This window comes from Pseudophryne corroboree, chromosome 10 (genome assembly GCF_028390025.1).
Source record: "Pseudophryne corroboree isolate aPseCor3 chromosome 10, aPseCor3.hap2, whole genome shotgun sequence".
Taxonomy (NCBI): Eukaryota; Metazoa; Chordata; class Amphibia; order Anura; family Myobatrachidae; genus Pseudophryne; species Pseudophryne corroboree.
The window spans coordinates 101,252,238-101,269,295 of NC_086453.1; the positions used below are offsets into that span (position 1 = coordinate 101,252,238).

The 17,058-nt window shown below is 45.2% G+C and overlaps 1 protein-coding gene across 2 annotated transcripts in view; it reads right to left on the reverse strand.

Annotated features, from left to right (window-relative positions):
* Positions 1–1,114: 1,114 nt before the first annotated feature.
* LIG1 (DNA ligase 1) overlaps positions 1,115–17,058 on the reverse strand; it is a 359,710-nt gene continuing 343,766 nt past the window's right edge. For both annotated transcript variants that reach the window (XM_063942666.1, XM_063942665.1), the window contains 3 exons: positions 9,747–9,890; positions 8,237–8,329; positions 1,115–1,633 (listed from right to left, as the gene is read on the reverse strand). In XM_063942666.1, the coding sequence (XP_063798736.1) occupies positions 1,556–1,633; positions 8,237–8,329; positions 9,747–9,890 (315 nt within the window). In that variant the 3' untranslated portion in view covers positions 1,115–1,555. The remainder of the gene's footprint in view (positions 1,634–8,236; positions 8,330–9,746; positions 9,891–17,058) is intronic.

Below are 17,058 nucleotides of genomic sequence, written 5' to 3' on the forward strand. Positions count from 1 at the left end.
ACATGGTGCAGCCATCCCTGCTCGGCGGCTGTGTAGAGCGCTGGACTAGCTCACAGCCGCCAGCCAGCAGCCCGCCCGCTGCCCACAACAAATGGGACCTCACCACACCAAAGGCCTCCTTATAACTGCCGCTGCCCATGGGTGCCTCCGCCGACCCCAGTCAGGTAATGTTCCCGTCACTCTCTCTCCGTCGTTACTCTGCCTGTCTCTGTCCCTCTCTCCCTGCTGTCACTCTCTCTCTCCCAGAATTGTGGATCATACCATGTGCTATAATGTGAATTGAAGCTCATTCAGTGTGCTATAATGTGAATTTGGGCTTATTTAGTGTGCTATAATGTGAATTTCGGCTCGTACCGTGTGCTATAATGTGAATTTTGGCTCGTATCGTGGGCTATAATGTGAATTTCAGCTTATTCAGTGTGCTATAATGTGAATTTCGGCTCATACCATGGGCTATAATGTGATTTATTTTTTATTTTTTCCCAAGGATAAAGAACATACAAGCCTTTATTGACATTGTGCTAGAGGTTATACTTGTCCAACTGTTTTTAATAAATTACTGTGAATTTATTATGGTTGTTGGTTGCTTGCTAATGACAATCAGTTACTAATTTTAACTTATTTTAGAATTACTGTGCGCACTCTGAATCTTGTTGTATAGGTCTATTGTGAACCCTGAGCTAGCAAAAAGGGTTATTCTAGAGGTGCAGCCCCCTTTTAAAGCACAGATTTGGGTACATTTGTGTGTAATTATATATATATATATATATATATATATATATATATAGGCAAAAGTATGGATTCTGAGGTATGTGGGTGTGGAGGGACAAGGGTGCTAACACCATCAATAAAATTTAAAACGAAATTATATGTAATTAAATAAATAAAACTCTAAAACTCTACAATTATCTTTACTAAGGCCCTTTATCACTTGCAAGAGTATTTATATCTTCTCAGTTTGATTTTCATGCTACAGACCAGTTTATTATTAAATACTGTATACAGATACTTAAATATTCTCTTCTACATAAATATACTTAAGTGTTTTGAGAAAAGCATTACAATTAAAAAAGTTTAATGAATAAAATGTAAAAAAAATAAACACACGTAAACATTTACCGTTAATGTAGTTTATTTTCAAAAGCTTTTAGAAACATTTCATATAAAAGGATACAATTTGTCCACAGCACCAGATACTGTAGCTCTTTATTAAGAGGCATAGTGACTGCAAACACAGGTGTTCAAAAACAAAAAAATAGTCTGTAGAAATGCACATGTACAGCTATGTACTAATATATGTAAATGCACACATTCGACAAAAGGTTTTTTTTAATCACATTTCATAATTGTGTGCAGGAACAAGGAACGTCTTCATCAGAAATGCTTCTTAAAACCACGTACTGATCATTAGCTACTTAATCACAAGACATCTCTGTGTATTAGCTGGCTGAGAAGACCACACTGGCATTACAATAGTTGTATTAGCATTTAATGATCAAACGCGGTTGTCGGTCTTAAAAATCCATAGAAATAATTTGCTTATTATGTAACAATTCTAGTAGAAGTCATCGTCCCCTTTATCTGCAGAAGAGGAATTCTGTATTTGCTGCTGTTTTTTGTACAGTTCTGCAACCTGCAAAGAAACAAAACAGGAAAAAAAAAAAAACACACATTAGTTCAATAATATTAATAATGTTATTTATATAGCGCTTTTCTCCCACAGGTCTCAAAGTCGCTTTACATACATCAAAACACGATACGTTGTATAAAGGCATATGAATTACAGCAAGTTGAAAAACATACAGAAATAATTAAGAACAACTAAACCTATAGAGCACAATATGCATAATGCAGGGTGGATGCAGATATTTTTTGGTAATAACGTGTAAGTTATAGGGGTATATGCAATTGCGGTCGAATTCCCGAAATTGTCGAAAAACTGGACTTTTTCGCCAAAAAAAAAAAATCGACAATGCAATTCAGTACTTTACGTCAAAAAAACGGACTTTCCAAATTCGACTTTTTGAAATTCGACATTTGTCAAATTCTACATTTCTGCAATGGTACAAATGCGGCAATTCGCCAAAAGTATATTCAATTGAAGTTTGGAAATTCGACAACAGTGCTTTTAGACAGTAAATTCGTCATTTTCAATCCGCCACACTTTAGTGGCGGAATCTAATAAAATTTTTTAAAAACATGTTTTTTTTGGTGTTTTTTTTTATTGGTAATAGCATATCTATTTATATTAGAAGGGATTAGGTACTTGGTTTGTCTATTTTGGAGGCACAAGTATTTATATATTTTTAAAAATATATATATATATTTTTTTTAAATGGAATGGTAAAAATCAGAAAAAAAATTGCGTGGGGTCCCCCCTCCTAAGCATAACCAGCCTCGGGCTCTTCGAGCCGGTCCTGGTTCTAAAAATCCGGGGGGGAAAATGACAGGGGATCCCCCATATTTTTAAAACCAGCACCGGGCTCTGCGCCTGGTGCAAAAAAATATGGGGGACAAAAAGAGTAGGGGTCCCCCGTATTTTTTACACCAGCATCGGGCTCCACTAGCTGGACAGATAATGCCACAGCCGGGGGTCACTTTTATACAGCGCCCTGCGGCCGTGGCATTAAATATCCAACTAGTCACCCGTAGCCGGGGTACCCTGGGGGAGTGGGGACCCCTTCAATCAAGGGGTCCCCCCCCCCAGCCACCCAAGGGCCAGGGGTGAAGCCCGAGGCTGTCCCCCCCATCCAAGGGCTGCGGATGGGGGGCTGATAGCCTTGAGAAAATTGAAAGAATATTGTTTTTTCCAGTAGTACTACAAGTCCCAGCAAGCCTCCCCGCAAGCTGGTACTTGGAGAACCACAAGTACCAGCATGCAGGAGAAAATTGGGCCCGCTGGTACCTGTAGTTCTACTGGAAAAAAAATACCCAAATAAAAACAGGACACGCACACCTTGAAAGTACAACTTTATTTCACACATGTCGACACATACATACCTACCTATGTTCACACGCCGACCTCTGTCCACTTGTCCAAGTAGAATCCATGTGTACCTGTGAATAAAATTATACTCACTTGATCCAGTGTCCAGATTATAATCCACGTACTTGGTAAAAAAAAAAAAAAAAAAAACGAACACCCGGACCAAACGGACTGAAAGGGGTCCCATGTTTACACATGGGACCCCTTTCTACGAATGCAGAGACCCCCGTGACTGCTGTCACAGAAAGGTCTCTTCAGCCAATCAGCGAGCGCAACGTCCTGGCACTCTGCTGATTGGTTATGCGCGTCTGAGCTGTCAGACAGCGTATCGCAAAGCCTCTCCATTATATTCAATGGTGGGAACTTTGCGGACAGCGGTGGGGTCACCCGCGGTCAGCGGCTGACCGCGGATAACCCCACCGCTGAACGCAAAGTTCCCACCATTGAAACTAATGGAGGGAGCTGTGCGATGCGCTGACAGCAGACGCGCATACAGCCAATCAGGAGAGTGCCACGAAGTAGCGCTTCCTGATTGGCTGAAGGGACCTTCTGTGACAGCAGTCACGGGGGGTCTCTGCATTCGTGGAAAGGGGTCCCATGTGTAAACATGGAACCCCTTTCAGTCCGTTTGGTCCGGGTGTTCGTTTTTTTTTTTTTTTTTTTTACCAAGTACGTGGATTATAATCTGGACACTGGATCAAGTGAGTATAATTTTATTCACAGGTACACGTGGATTCTACTTGGACAAGTGGACAGAGGTCGGCGTGTGAACATAGGTAAGTATGTATGTGTCGACATGTGTGAAATAAAGTTGTACTTTCAAGGTGTGCGTGTCCTGTTTTTATTTGGGTATTTTTTTCCCAGTAGAACTACAGGTACCAGCGGGCCCGTTTTTCTCCCGCATGCTAGTACTTGTGGTTCTCCAAGTACCAGCTTGCGGGAGAGGCTTGCTGGGACTTGTAGTACTACTGGAAAAAACTATATTCTTTCATTTTTCTCAAGGCTATCAGCCCCCCATCCGCAGCCCTTGGATGGGGGGGGGGGACACAGCCTCGGGCTTCACCCCTGGCCCTTGGGTGGCTGGGGGGGGACCCCTTGATTGAAGGGGTCCCCACTCCCCCAGGGTACCACGGCCAGGGGTGACTAGTTGGATATTTAATGCCACGGCCGCAGGGCGCTGTATAAAAGTGACCCCCGGCTGTGGCATTATCTGTCCAGCTAGTGGAGCCCGATGCTGGTGTAAAAAATACGGGGGACCCCTACTCTTTTTGTCCCCCGTATTTTTTGCACCGGCACCAGGCGCAGAGCCCGATGCTGGTTTTAAAAATACGGGGGATCCCCTGTCAGTTTTTTCCCCGGATTTTTAGAACCAGGACCGGCTCGAAGAGCCCGAGGCTGGTTATGCTTTGGAGGGGGGACCCCACGCAATTTTTTTTCGGGTTTTTTCACGTTTTTTAAAAATCGGATCAAAATCCGTTAAATCGGCCGTTTTTCGACAGCGGGACTGTCTAATCCGTTTTTTATTGAATATGTTGAATTTCGGCACCCACTTGCCGGAATTCGACGGTCGAATTGTGTCGAATTAAAAAACGGGCGAAAAATTGCCGCGATTCGCCGCTAATTGCATATACCCCATATACTCCATTCATAAAAGGTACCAGGTGAGGCAGCAATGTTGGGCGCGCTACGTAGGATTACCCTGGTAGGAATAGATCACGAACAGAAGAAATTACGAAAAATGGGTGATTGCAGCAACCTAATGCTAGTAGTAGGGTACGGCACAACAGGCAGCTCCATGTATTTTTCAACCCATACACGGGCATACCAGCTGAGGCAGTCATGTTGGGCCACTACGAAGGTTATGCTCTGGGAGCAAAGACCTATACAAGAACCTTAGGCATACATGGGAAAACTGGCACATGTGTATGAGTAGATCCATGCAAGATATCCTGCCCACAGAGGAACCACTCAAAGTAACCATCTGCGTAGGTCGCTGCTGGCAGGGTGTGCAGTCAGTGGGGTCACAGTATAGTATAGTATATACAGAGGGGGCGGAAATACAGTACATGGTAAGGAAACCGTGAACAAAGAAGTAATACATAGTTTTCACCAGCTCAGGGAGAGGTTGGATATTCCCAACACTCATTTAACTTATCTATGTAAAAAAAGGTTCCCTCCTATCTGCTAATGTCCTGGAATTCCTGACAGGCTTTGTCCCATACATGGACAGCAAAAAGTTTCACATTTGGGAGTGTAATGAGACTCATTAGTTCTGCTTATGTGAGCACTGGGAAGTGAGCGTGGAGGACGCCACTGCTGGGCGAGACATCCATGGTCAACGGTGAAAGATTGCAGCCAAGGGCGATAGCAGCAGTCTGAGGCACTGGTTTGTCAGATGCGGTCAAAGCTGTACTCACCCGTGTCCGTCGGTTGTCAAGTAGACAGAGTGATCCAAGGGAGCCGGCAGACAGCAAGGTTGTGAATCACGCTGACTACTGCTGGATGTTACTTGCTGGAGCCCTCACATGGAGGCGGCAAGATGGCAGCCACAGGTAGATGCCAGTGCTCACTGATCTCTCTTGCTGTTACTGTTATACCTCATAAAGCAAAATGGAAGATGCTGTGCTATATAAGAAATTGATAATAATAATATGCTTGGTGGAGTGCCTGTGGTCATCGCTAAGGTCACAGGCAATGGAGGGCCCGGTGGGTGTTGGGAGGCAGCAGGGGCCGCAGCGCAGCTCATGGGCCTTGCATCAGCGAGATCGGAACCACACAGCCGGGTCCGGCAGCTAGGCGGCCGTGGGCAGGGAGTAGGAGGCTGGCTGTCAGAAGTAGCGGACAGGACCAGCAGAATGGCACCAGGAAGGGCTCAGCGGGGGTCTCACACAGGGCAGTCGGTGGAGCAGGGCATGGTGGAGTAAGGGCCGGTGTCGAGGGGTCCAGGAGATGGTAACCCGGATCCAGGGAAAGAGCCTCTGGCACGTCAGGTCGGAAGTGTGCTGTGTAAATCTAATAATCCTGCTTAATAGGGACCACTGTATTCGGGTGGTATTCATGTGACCGGCGGTCAGCTGACCGACAGTCACATGACCTCCTCCACCATCCCGACGGCTCACTATCCCGATGGTCGGCATGCCGACCAACAGGGACTATTTCCACTCGTGGGTGTCCACGACACCCATAGAGTGGGAATAGAACCCGTGGCGACCGCAGCGTGCTGCACTCGCCCCTCCCCGCCAGGATCCCGGCGTCGGTATGCTGCCGGGATCCCGGCGTCGGTAAGCTGACCGGCGGTCTCCTGACCGCCGGTCAGCTGTACTACACCCGTGTATTCACATATGAATTGGATACCATTATTGAAGGTAGGTGGATATACCACTACAGTGCTATTAAGTAGTATTACCTCCCCACTCACCGAACAGTCACTCAAATTGTACCTGACATCTAAACAAGAGTAGCAATAAATGAGATGTGGAGGGCTTTATGTAACAGGCTTATTTACAGGGCACGTTTGAAAGAATGCAGGATGGTAGACCGTCTGATAATGCAAGGGAGCGCGTTTAAGAGGACAGGAGCAGCCAGGGGGAACCCAGGGAACTAGGCATACTTTCACATCTCTAGCCTCTCTCAGTGTACACTTGACCTTCCCCCTCTAGTGTTCCTTGGATTGTCTCATTGCAGATAACCTCCTCCCACTCCTGCTTTGAGGATCAAACCCCACCCATGGAACTATAAACAGTACTATCACATACAAAAATGATCTTGCGCCTGCAAGTGCTGTTGGAGGAAATCTTGCTCTCCTACACGTGGCCTTTACTTCAAATTAATTAATCAATGACACTGCAGTCTTTCTCCCTAAACAATCCAATTTCATGTCTCATTTCTTCCAAGTCATACAATCCTCTTTACCACCTTCAATTTAACTTTCTGTCCTGCCTTAAGTCAACAAATCTCCACCAGTCTGATTGCCCCCCTTAATTAGCTTACTACGTGCTTTTGCCTCCCATTGTTCACTGTGGTGGACTCTTCTTTCCCTTTGACCTTTACCCTATCCCTTCTCTGCTCATCTCTCAAAGCTTGCTACAACCTTGCCCACCTCTGCACTTGCTTCTTCCTCTATACATACACTTTTTTACAAATTTCAAAACATAACAGTCTCTCTTGACCAAGGCTCTCTTTCTAACTACCACCAATGTTTATCCTCCAAAGTACTCAAGCAGTAGGTCTATAATTGACTTAACAGCTGCCATCTCCATCCTTTTTTTACTCACTCCAATCTACCTTCTATCATCTGTAAAGAGACAACCCTTACTAAAGTCACCAACTTTCTTCTTCTCTGTGGCTTCTCCTAACATCCAGAACCACTCTGCAGCTTTCAACACTGGTCCACATTTTCTTTCTGCACACACTTCATTCCATTGGTCTTTGTGACACCATCTTCTTCCACTCCACTTTTAGCTTTCAAGGGCTCCTCCTTCTCCTTCCCTCACCGGGGTTCTCAGCCCTGTTTCCTTTGAATACCTCCTTTGGTAAACTAATATTTTCCTTCAGTCTCCAGCCATCACATCTATGCCAACACCACCCAAATATAAGTGCATCTCTTTCTATTTGTTCAGCAGTAACTGCCATCTCTCCATAGATGTTCCAGAGCTTCCACAAACTTCTCTTCCTCAAGAGTTTTTCCACCATTAATACTATACACTCATCTGGTACTCATGTCCACAGTATGATTGTCATCCTTAATTCCTCCATCTTTTTTATTTGCCACAATAATGCCCTTCTCAAACCTGAAACTTACACTGTAGCAACATCACCAGGATTAGATAAGCCATCAATTTCCAAAATCAGAAACACTCATTAAAATTCCCCTGTTGATCAAAGCCTAGTTCACTTTTTATCTCTTTCACCATTCGCCACCCTCCCTATATTCTCATTCTGTCAGATCCTACTCAGGGCTGTAACCAGATTTTAATGCATTTACAGTATGTTCAGTTGTTGTGACAAACGGGAAACCCTCTCTCAGATGGTCGTAAATGAACACAACAGGGGGCGCTGGAGCTCGGCATTCATGAAGGGGAGGAAAGCTGCCAGAATAAGTATGTCTTGCAGAATGAAAGAGTGGAACACGAAAGATAGCAGGTATAGTAGTAGTTTTTAAACAAACATTTCTGAGACTTATGTAATCAAGCTAATGTCAAAGTGACCAAACTTAAAAGCTTTAGGTTAGGAGGCCGACCAATTACACACCTGTACACTGTTTGTTGCATCTTCTGGCTTTTTATCATCCCGTATACGAAGGAAACGAGGGAAGCGCAGTGAAATTCCCTTTTCGCTTTCCACCTAGAGCAAAGATAAACTTTCAGTACAAATAAGCATACTTTTTTTTCCTCTTCAATCCACGTTTTCAGGATATCCCCATTTTATGCTATTTGACAAGTTTTCAGGATTTCCCTGTTTTAGACCTCAAACACCACCACTGACAGAAGCCAAAAACAATTATCATCTTTTCTGTTATGTGTTTGTTTTGTCAATTGTTTGTATACCGGTACTAGGCTTAGTGCAGCAATAGTACATTTTCTCATAAATGCACCAATTCCCTACAAGACCCATCAATTTTTATAACTTTGGAATTATCATTTTTGAAATAAAACACTGTTATATATGTCACATTTGGTGGCCACTAGTTTATTCATTTTTTTGTGCTCCAAGCCATTAGTAGGAACGGTTATCCTACATTACACCTAGCAGCCCCCACGTAGTGCTAATGATCCCAAGTGAGGGCAGCCTTCTCTGTTCATGTATACAGCCACCCCTGGACGGTTAGGGTAGGGGAGTGAGTAAAATACTTAACCCCTTCGCCATCGGAATCTTCAAAGTCAGGATGCTGGAGTCAACTACCGGGATATCATACCCAAGCCTATGTGTACACATACAGTAATCACATATTTTACCCCCCCCCCCCCCCCCCCACACCTTCTAAGTGTACCTGGTCTGATAGCCAATATACGGACAAAGTGAGAACTATATATTTTTTTCATAGCTGTTCTATCCACCTGAATATAATAGCAGTATGTGCCCATCCCATCACTTTCAATAGGCCATCCCATCACTTTCAATAGGAAGTGGGCAGGATACTTTTAGGAAGTCCGGTGGACAGGCCAAAAAATGTGCGAGTCTTATGGATGTCCCTGGACAGTATGTACAGATGCTATAATGTAGTGTATGAGGATGATCTCAAAAGAATGAATATATGAATAAAAAAATAGCAAAAGTAAATATAAACAAAACTGATGGTGCTAAAAATTAATTCCAATCGCTTCTAATCCGATATTGTACAAGTAAACCACAATGCAGCACTTAGGGGGACATTTACTAAGCAGTGATAAGAGCGGAGAAGTGAGCCACTGGAGAAATTGCCCAATCAGCAGCTCTGCATCATTTTACAGTATACATATTATAGATGTTACTTCAGTGCTGATTGGTTGCCAAGGTCAACTTCTCCACTGGCTCACTTCTCCGCTCTTATCACTGCTTAGTAAATGTCCCCCTTAATCATAGATACAGCAGAGTAGCAACTGCGGTCAGAAGCGAAAGAAGATAGAGAACGCAGTGAGACTGCAAGAATGGCTTCCGTCACTAAACCACTGGCTGCTGCCTGCCATGTGCCAACAGTAGGATAGCACTGATCTAAACAAGGGAAAACAAACGTTCCTGTTTATTGGGGGCTTGCTCCATGCACTCTGTAATAGAAACATACCAGTCCAAGCGCTGCCTTATGAACAGGTGAAATAGAAAGATCTGCACACTTCACTTCCCAAACTTGAGCAGGTTCAAACCAATGATCTGGCTGTGTAGCACTGTCCCAGCGGTAGTAGCTCCTTGGACTCTGAATTACATGATCCTAGAATGATGGATTGGTTGGGAAATAATAATGATTTCAAAATGAACACATGGCATTGTACAACACACTCCCCACTGTCAATAAGAACCATGGATTTAATTCCACCTAGGGGCCTGATTCAGAGTTGTGTGCAAAGTAAAAAAGCATGTACAGTAACTTCTGTACACACTATGTTGCAATGCAAGTGGTGCATGCAGGGTAACTACGGGCTGCTTTTGCATGTAGTAAAAAAAAAAAGCTACACAGCTTTATTGCTACTCTGCAATTTAGACTTTCGTTAGGACACACCTCTCTCATATCTAAATCTCTCTGGACATTTAAAACCTCCCCGACCTGCAGTGCAACATGGTTCTGCCAAGGTATAAAATTACTCCTTTGCTTTGCTCCCAACCACGAATAAGCCCCTAAAGCCCTATATCTGCGTCTGTATGTATTACACATTCCAAAAACATACTGGTAGGTAAGTGACCTTAGTGTGTGTGCGCGAGCATATGTCAGAGAATATAGACTAAGCTCCACTGTAGTAAGGACGGAAAGTGTTAGTGAGGACAGCACCTAAATGCATAACATTTGCTGACATGATCAAGAGGCTCAGTTGCTGTTCAGAGTAAACATCACAATGGGCAAGAAATGTGATGAAAAGGACTTTAACTGTGGAAAGACTGTTGTGTATCTCTGAAACGGCTCATCTCCCTGGGATTCTCATGTTCAACAGTCTCTAGAGAATAAAGATAATGGTGCACAAACTGAAGGTATGAATGTCTGTTTTGTAGGCATAAATACCAGTTAATGAGAGGTCAGAGGAGAAAGGCCAGACTGGTAGCAGTGATGCAAATAACCAAATAACCATGCATCACACAATGGTATGCAGAAAAGCATCTCAGAACGCGCAGCCAGTGAAACCTTGAAGAGCATGTGCTGAAGCAGCCATAGACCACACTGTGTTCTGCCCTTGTCAGCAGGAAACTGAGTCTACAGTGGGTACAGGCTCTAACACCGGACAGCTGAAAACGTTGCCTGGTCAGAAGCTGGATTTCTGTTGCAACGTGCCGATGGGCAGGGTGAAAATTTGGTTTTCATATTTTGAATCCATTGTCTTATGTCACCAGTTCAGGCTGTTGGTGGTGGTGTAATGGAGCGAAGAATGTTTTATTAGCACACATTAGGCCCCTTAACACCAGTTAAGCACTGTTTAAATGCCAATATCTACCAGAGTACTGTTGCGAACCATGTGCATCCCCTTATGGCCACAGTTTACCCATCTTTTAATGTTTACTTCCAGCAGGATAATGTGCCACATCACAAAGCATGTCATCTCAAACTGGTCCCTCAAACATGACCAGTCAACATGTCCCAGAATTTCTAATGAATATTACCTGCACCTTGCTTTATGCATGACATAATAAATGCAGGCGGCTCTACAGACAACGGAGGTCCTAACCGGTGCTAGAAAGGTGGACCTATTATTGGACACTGAGTATGTGTTAGATTATAACAGCAGCAACAGGCTAATACCTCTTTTCCACTGTAAAAATAACTAGGGTTATTGCCGGGTCTACCTGGGTTGCGGCTAAGTGTAAAAGGGTCCTTGGAAAAATAACCCACGTCCAGTGACCAGGGAATCCGACCTGAGTAGCTACCAGGGTCAGGTAAGGGTGCAGTGTGGAAGACCCAGGTCATCCCGCCAGGGTTCTGTTAAAAGCCTATGAAGAGCCGGATCACCGGCGCTTGGTGATTTCATCTCCAAGCGCCAGCAGAGGGAAGCCCCAGCAATAACCCAGGTCCAACCTGCAGTATGAATGCGGATTCAAACCGCTGTGACATGGCTTGAAACAGTGTTCAGTTGCACAAATTGGACCCGGGTTTAAGGTGGAAAAAAGGGAATTGTGGCAGGGATCAGTTTGTTTGGGTGCACTCTATCCCATTCACATATATGTGTCTATGATGTTTGTTTAATTTTAGAAGTTTATTATTAGATAGATATTTTCCAACATAAACAAACATCATAGACACATATGTGAATGGGATAGAGTGCACTCAAACAAACTGACCCCTGCCACAATTCCCTTTTTTTGTACGTATTTTCGGATCAGTGGGTAGCACCAATGTTTGAATGTATGTGACTCTAGGCACATTAGAAATTTAACATATAAGCCCTCATATCAATACCAATCACTATTAGTTCTGGCACGGGATACTCTCTCTCAAAGTTGTATAAAAAGGGTAATAATTATTATTTATTATTACCAGTTATTTATATAGCGCACACATACAGAGATGGTAATCATGACTGTTTTCTCCCTAAAAAAACAAACCTAAAAGAGGTACGAGAATGCCACATAAATCCAGACTACAACATGTATGCTCCAAAAAAAAAACTAAAAACTAACTAAGTAACAACTTGTGGCTAGTAAGGGTAATAAAGAGTCCCTGCTGTTGAGCTCTATCTTTGACTACAATCCAAGTTATTATGAATCTATACAATTTTTAAAAAGAAAGTGACTGCTAGGTTACACAGCTATTAGCCAGACTATCGGAGATTATGGGAATCTACTGTATGTGCTGCGGCACTTACCTCAAATACATTTTTTTTTTGTCTTGCCTAAGTTTGTATTTTAGGTTTGTAAAAAAAAAATGTAGGCCCTGATCAGTAGATATACTCAAATATCAAATATATGTTAATGAAATGCCTGTACAGTAGCTGCAGTAACCTAATAGGGCTAGTGGATGCCCACTGAACAAGGAAAGAAGAAATATAAAACAAATGAAGGTAATGCCCTCACAATAATGTCATGACATGGCAGAAAGAACCACCAAAACACTTGAAATGTGATACAATAGGAAACATTTTTCTCTGACGTCCTAGTGGATGCTGGGTACTCCGTAAGGACCATGGGGTATAGACGGGCTCCGCAGGAGACTGGGCACTCTTAAAAGAAAGATTAGGTACTATATCTGGTGTGCACTGGCTCCTCCCTCTATGCCCCTCCTCCAGACCTCAGTTAGTTAGTATCTGTGCCCGGCCAGAGCTGGATGCACCCTAGGGGCTCTCCTGAGCTTCCTAGAAAAGAAAGTATTTGTTAGGTTTTTTATTTTCAGTGAGATCTGCTGGCAACAGACTCACTGCTACGTGGGACTGAGGGGAGAGAAGCGAACCTACCTGCTTGCAGCTAGCTTGGGCTTCTAAGGCTACTGGACACCATTAGCTCCAGAGGGATCGAACACAGGCCCAGTCCTCGGTCGTCCGGTCCCGGGGCCGCGCCGCTGTCCCCCTTGCAGAGCCAGAAGAGCGAAGAGAAGTTGAAAATCGGCGGCTGAAGACTCCGGTCTTCATTAAGGTAGCGCACAGCACTGCAGCTGTGCGCCATTGCTCCCTTAGCACACCACACACTCCGGTCACTGATGGGTGCAGGGCGCTGGGGGGGCGCCCTGGGCAGCAATTAGATTACCTTACTTGGCGAAAAGCACATAATACAGTCTGATAAACTGTATATGTGCATTAACCCCCGCCATTAAAGTACATAAAAGGACAGAAGCCCGCCGCTGAGGGGGCCGGGCCTTCTTCCTCAGCACACCGGCACCATTTTCTCTTCACAGCTCAGCTGGAAGGAAGCTCCCCAGGCTCTCCCCTTCAGTATCCTGGTACACAAAGGGTAAAAAAGAGAGGGGGGGCACATAAATTTAGGCGCAAAACTGTGTATATAAGCTGCTATAGGGGAAAAATCACTCAGTATAGTGTACATCCCTGTATTATATAGCGCTGTGGTGTGTGCTGGCATACTCTCTCTCTGTCTCTCCAAAGGGCCTGGTGGGGGAACTGTCTTCAAATAGAGCATCCCCTGTGTGTGTGGTGTGTCGGTACGCGTGTGTCGACATGTCTGAGGTAAAAGGCTCCACTAAGGAGGTGATAGAGCGGATGTGTGTGGGAGGGTGTCTCCGTCGACAACGCCGACACCTGTTTGGATATGTGTAAGTGCTGAGGTAAAATTATTGCACAAAAGGTTAGGGAACAGAAAGGAAATCTACCCTGGTCTGTCCCTATGTCACGGAGTCCTTCAGAGTCTCTCTATGTTCACTATCCAAAATAACAAAGTATCGACACGGAGTTTAACTCCACTGTCGACTACGATAATGCAAAGTTACAGCCAAGAGGGCTAAAAGATATTCAATATATGATTATTGGAATAAAAGATGATTTGCATATCACTGATGACTCATCTGTCCCTGACACGAGAGTACACATGTTAAGGGGAAGAATGCTGAGGTAAATTTCCCTCCTCTCATGAGGAAAAAGAGCGGGAATCTCCAGACAAGAGACTGCAGCTTCCCACAAGAGAATTCTCAGGCTGTATCCTTTCCCCACTAGGGCCAGGATGTGTTGAGAATCTTCCCCTTGGGTGTGCTGTTTGCACTAGCTATTCTCAGGGATCCTGCAGATAGTGTGCACATTCTAGTATACTACCCAGACCGGCGATTGGGTCGGCATGGGTTTATAGCGCTGTGGCAGCGTGGACAGGTACCTTATCAGCAGAGATTGAGACCCTAGTATGCATATAAATATTTTAAGATGCTGTCTTAAGTGATAGATATATAATTATAAAGCATGCCCAAAGGGACATGAGTATACTGGGTCCTAGAGACAAAAGCTATGTCGATTTCTGCTTGACGTGTCCTGTAGAATATACATTGGACAGATGATGCCGACTTAAGAGGCATATGGAAGGCTGAGGATTGTGTGGAGAAAGGTTCTCGGGCCTGGTCTCCACAGCTATAGCTGGTAATTCTGATATTTTGCCTTATATTCCTGCACAGCCTAGGAAAGCACGACATTATTAAATGCAGCTTTTCGAATAAAGAAACAAGAAAGTCTGAGGTGCGTCCTTTCTTGTCAGAGCCGGGGGTAGAGGAAAGAAGCTGTACAACACAGCTAGTCCCCAGGAACAGAAGTCCTCCCCGGCCTCTACAAAAATCCACCGCATGTCGCTGGGGCTCCACAGGTGGAGCTAGGCCCGGTGGGGACACGCCTTCGTAAGTTCAGCCACAAGTGGGTTCACTCCCTGAGATCCCTGGGCAATAGAAATTGTATCGCAGGGATACAGGCTGGACTGTGAGAAGATGCCCCCTCACCGAGGACCCGGCGGGCTTCCCCCCAAGAGAGGGAGCCAGTGTTAACTGCAATTCGTAAATTGTATCTTCAACAGGTGGTGGTCAAGGGTCCCCTCCTTCAACAAGAGGGTGTTATTATTCGACCATGTTATAATCCCGAAACCAGACGGTTCGGTTAGACCCATATTGTATTAAAATCCCTGAACATATACCTGAAAAGGTTCAGGTTCAAGATGGAATCGCTAAGAGCGGTCAAGCCTGAAATGAATCGGGACATAAGGGATGCATACCTTCGTGTCCCCATTTATCCACCTCATCAGGCGTACCTCAGAATTGCGGTACGGGATTGTCATTACCAATTTCACCAAGGTAATGGCGGATATGATGGTGCTCCTGCGGAAGCAAGGTGTCACTATTATCACATACTTGGATGATCTCCTCATAAAAGAGAGATCAAGAGAGCAGTTGCTGGACAGCGTATCACCTTCTCTGGAAGTGAAACGGCAACACGACTGGATTCTATATATTCCGAAGTCGCAGTTGGTTCCTACAGCTCATCTGCCTCGCCTAGGCATGATCCTAGACACAGACCAGAAGAGGGTTTATCTCCCGATAGAGAGCGCTCAGGAGCTCATGACACTGGTCAGGAATCCATTGAAAACCAAAACAGGTGTCAGTGCATCACTGCACTCGAGTCCTGGGAAGGATGATGGCATCATACGAGGCCATCCCCTTCGGCTGGTTCCATGCAAGGACAATGGAACTTACTGGACAAGTGGACCGGATCACATCTTCAGATGCATCGGTTAATCACCCTATTCCCCAGGGCCAGGGTGTCTCTCCTGTGGTGGCTGCGGAGTGCTCACCTTCTCGAGGGCCGCAGATTCGGCATTCAGGACTGGGTCCTGGTGACCACGGATGCAAGCCTCCGAGGGTGGGGGGCAGTTACACAGGGAAGAAAATTCCAAGGTTTGTGGTCAAGCCAACAGACTTGCCTTCACATCAATATCCTGGAACTAAGGGCCATATACAACGCCCTAAGTCAAGCGGAGTTCCTGCTTCGCGACCAACCGGTTCTGATCCAGTCAGACCGCAGGGGCTCATGTAAACTGCCAGGGCGGCACAAGGAGCAGGGTGGAGAGGGTAGTAGCCACCAGAATTCTTCGCTGGGCGGAGAATCAAGAAAGCGCACTGTCAGCAGTGTTCATTCCGGGAGTGGACACGACCTCCACCCGGGAAAGGAAAGTGGTGACTTCATCAGGAAGTCTTCACGCAGTTTTGCAAATTGATGGAAACTGCCTCAGGTGGACTACATGGCGTCCCACCTCAATAAAAAGATAAAAAAGGTTTTACGCTGGGTCAAGGGACTCTCAGGCGATAGCTGTGGTCGCACTAGTAACACCGTGGGTGTTCCAGTCGGTCTATATATTCCCTCCTCTTCCTCTCAGACCCAAGGGCTGAGAATTGTAATAAACGGAGGAGTGGGAACAATATTCTTTGCTCCGGATTGGCCAAGAAGGACTCGGTACCCGGAACTGCAAGAAATGCTCTCAGAGGACCCATGGCCTCTGCCTCTCAGTCAGGACATGTTGCAACAGGGACCCTGTCTGATCCAAGACTTACCGCGGCTGCGTTGGACGGCATGGCGGTTGAACGCCGGATCCTAGCGGAAAAGGGCATTCCGGATGCAGTTATTCCTACGCTGATAAAGGCTAGGAAAGACGTGACAGCAAGACTTTTTCACTGTATATGGCGAAAATAGGTTGCTTGGTGTGTGGCCGGGAAGGCCCTACAGAGGAATTCCAGGGGGGTCGATTCCTGCACTTCCTACAGTCAGGAGTGACTATTGGCCTAAAATTAGGATCCATAAAGGCCAAGATTTCGGCCCTATCCCTTTTTCTCTCAAAGAGAACTGGCTTCACTGCCTGAAGTTCGGACGTTGTTACAGGGGTGCTGCATATTCAGCCCCTTTTGTGCCTCCAGTGGCACCTTGGGATCTTAACGTGTGTTGGATTCCTAAAATCCCACTGGTTTGAGCCACTTAAGACCGTGGAGCTCAAAT